Genomic DNA, 2,500 nt, shown 5'->3' with positions numbered 1-2,500 from the left:
AATTTTCCACCCAAAGCTCATGCAGTGAAATGAAATGAGAGTTAATTCACCTTTTTTCAGTGATCGCAGCCGGGGTCGGGGCCTCAAGTGAGTTACTATTAAATTGATATACAGTATTTCGTGTCATGTAATATCATAAAGATGATGGCCATACTAATAATGTAACAGATAATGATTATAATAGTAACGATGGCAGTGATAATGATGATAACAATGATAGGTGTGATGGTTATATCGTCTATAAGTATGATGATAATATTGCTGATGATATTAAGATTAATAACGATAATCATCATGACATTAGTAACAATAACAATAAAGACAATAATAATGACGATTTTCAATATCATCATCATCATTACCACTACAAGACGGATAATCACGATAACAATAACAAAGACGATAATAATAATAATAATACCTATAATTCTATTTTCGTAAATGATTTATTTATACGCTCGTTCTCACTCACGCTCGTCACTCGCTCGCAAGACTGTTCCCTCTACCGCCTTACTAAGGTCGGCTTACCCTTGAAAAACGGTACCAATATAGCGTACCTGTGGCCGGGACAGTCCGCTGGCTACATCTACATCAAAAGAGAGGATATAACCATGCCAGTAGAAGTCCATGAAGCGACTAGGAACCAGTGGCATGAAGTGAGGATCCAAGTGAACTTCGATGATGAACTCAGAAATTTTGGTAAGGTTCTTTGTCGTTCGTTGGTATTCCTTTATTTATTTATTTATTTTTTTTATTTTTTTATTTATTTTTTTTTTTTAGGCTGTGATCTGTTGTCCTTGTTCAAGCTTTGTGTATTTGCTTTTGTCGTAGTTTTTTTTGTGAAATCTGTTTCGAAGTCTTTGTTTGTAGGGGTCTGCGTATAAATGATTGTCAGTAAGTGTTGGAGAGAGAGAGAGAGAGAGAGAGCGAGAGCGAGAGAGAAAGAGATAGAGATAGATAGATAGATAGAAAGAGAGAGATTGATTTGATTTTGATTTTGATATGTTTATTCATACTATATACATCGTATACACATGAATAGGCATAGGAACTATGCTTAAATGAGAGAGAGAGAGAGAGAGAGAGAGAGAGAGAGAGAGAGAGAGAGAGAGAGAGAGAGAGAGAGAGAGAGAAAAGAGAGTATAGAGAGAGCGATATAGAATTGAGGAAAGAGTAGAGAGATGAGAGAGAGAAGCTATAGAGAGCTGCTAGTAGAGCGAGAGAGATGAGAGATAGAGAGAGAGTGAGAGCAGAAGAGAGAGAGAGAGAGAGAAGGTAGAGAGGAGAGCGAGAGCGAGAGAGAGAGAGAGAGAGAGAGAAGGAGAGGAGAGAGAGAGCCGACCGCGGAAGAGGAGAGAGAGAGAGAGAGAGAGAGAAGAGAGAGAGGAGAGAGAGAAGAGAGAGAAGAGATGGGAGAGAGAGAGAGAGAGAGAGAGAGAGAGAGAGAGAGAGAGAGAGAGAGAGAGAGAGAGGAGAGCGAGAGAGAGAGAACGGAGAGAAGGATGAGAGAGAGAGAATGGAGAGAGTTCAGCAGAGGAGAGCGAAATTTGAGAGAGAGAGAGAGAGAGAGCGAAGCGAATGAGAGAGCAGAGAGAGACTGAGATGAGAGAGAGTATGAGAGGAGAGAGAGAGAGAGAGAGAGAGACGAGAGAGAACGAGAGTAGAGAGAGAGAGAGAGAGAGAGAGAGGAGATGATGGAGAGAGAGAGAGATGTATGAGAGAGAGCGAGGAAACGGAGAGAGAGGAAGCGAGAGAGAGAGAGAGGGAGAGAGACGAGCTTGAGAGCCGAGCGCAGAGTAGAGAGAGAGAGAAGAGATTGGTCAGAGAGAGATGAGAGTGAGAGAGAGAGACGATGTGGAGAGAGAGAGACTCGCGCGAGGAGCGAGCGATGAGAGCGAGAGAGAGAGAGGAGAGGAGCGAAGAAGAATGGAGAGAAAGTGAGTTTGTGGGAAGAGCCGAGAGAGAAGAGAGAGAGAGAGAGAGACTGAGAGAGGAGATTGAGAGAGAGAGAGAGCGAGAGCGAGCTTAGAGAGAGAGAGAGAGGGAGCGAGAAGAGATGAAGAGGCAGAGTAGAGAGAGGAGAGGTATGGGGGGGGGGGGTGGGTTGAGAGCGATGAGAGCGGAGAGAATTCATTGAGCGAGAGAGAGAGATTGAGTAGCGAGGAAGCGAGAGAGAGAAGAGAGTCTCTGGAGAGAGAGAGAGAAGTGAGAGAGAGATTTGTGTGATGAGCATGACTAGGGTGAGGAGAGAAGAGGATGATCTTGAAGTTTAGAGATGAGAATAGAAGAGGAGGAACGGAGATAATTAGGAGGGATGAGGGAGATGATGAGAGAGAGACGATGAGAGAGAGATAGTTGACGTACAAACACCAGCTAGCTTGCTAGCAGACAGCGTAGAGTGTATTCTTCCGGTACTCCAATGTCCGCTACTAGAGTTGTAAGCTGCTCCTGTCCATCTTCCACCAGTTGTAACCATGGTTGCCACTAGTTGTAACCCACC

At 43.7% G+C, this 2,500-nt stretch overlaps 1 protein-coding gene across 1 annotated transcript in view; it reads left to right on the top strand.

The window, feature by feature from the left end:
* LOC147470139 (uncharacterized) overlaps positions 1 to 2,500 on the top strand; it is an 11,905-nt gene that overhangs the window by 2,259 nt on the left and 7,146 nt on the right. Inside the window, exons 3-4 of the mRNA XM_086545044.1 lie at positions 61 to 87; positions 493 to 699. Of these exons, the coding sequence (XP_086401170.1) occupies positions 61 to 87; positions 493 to 699 (234 nt within the window). The remainder of the gene's footprint in view (positions 1 to 60; positions 88 to 492; positions 700 to 2,500) is intronic.

Source organism: Penaeus japonicus, unplaced genomic scaffold (assembly GCF_977035675.1).
Source record: "Penaeus japonicus unplaced genomic scaffold, GWHDUDI00000001_assembly GWHDUDI00000016, whole genome shotgun sequence".
Lineage (NCBI taxonomy): Eukaryota > Metazoa > Arthropoda > Malacostraca > Decapoda > Penaeidae > Penaeus > Penaeus japonicus.
Note: the sequence above shows the minus strand (reverse complement) of the source record. Positions and strands in the feature narration are given on the sequence as shown.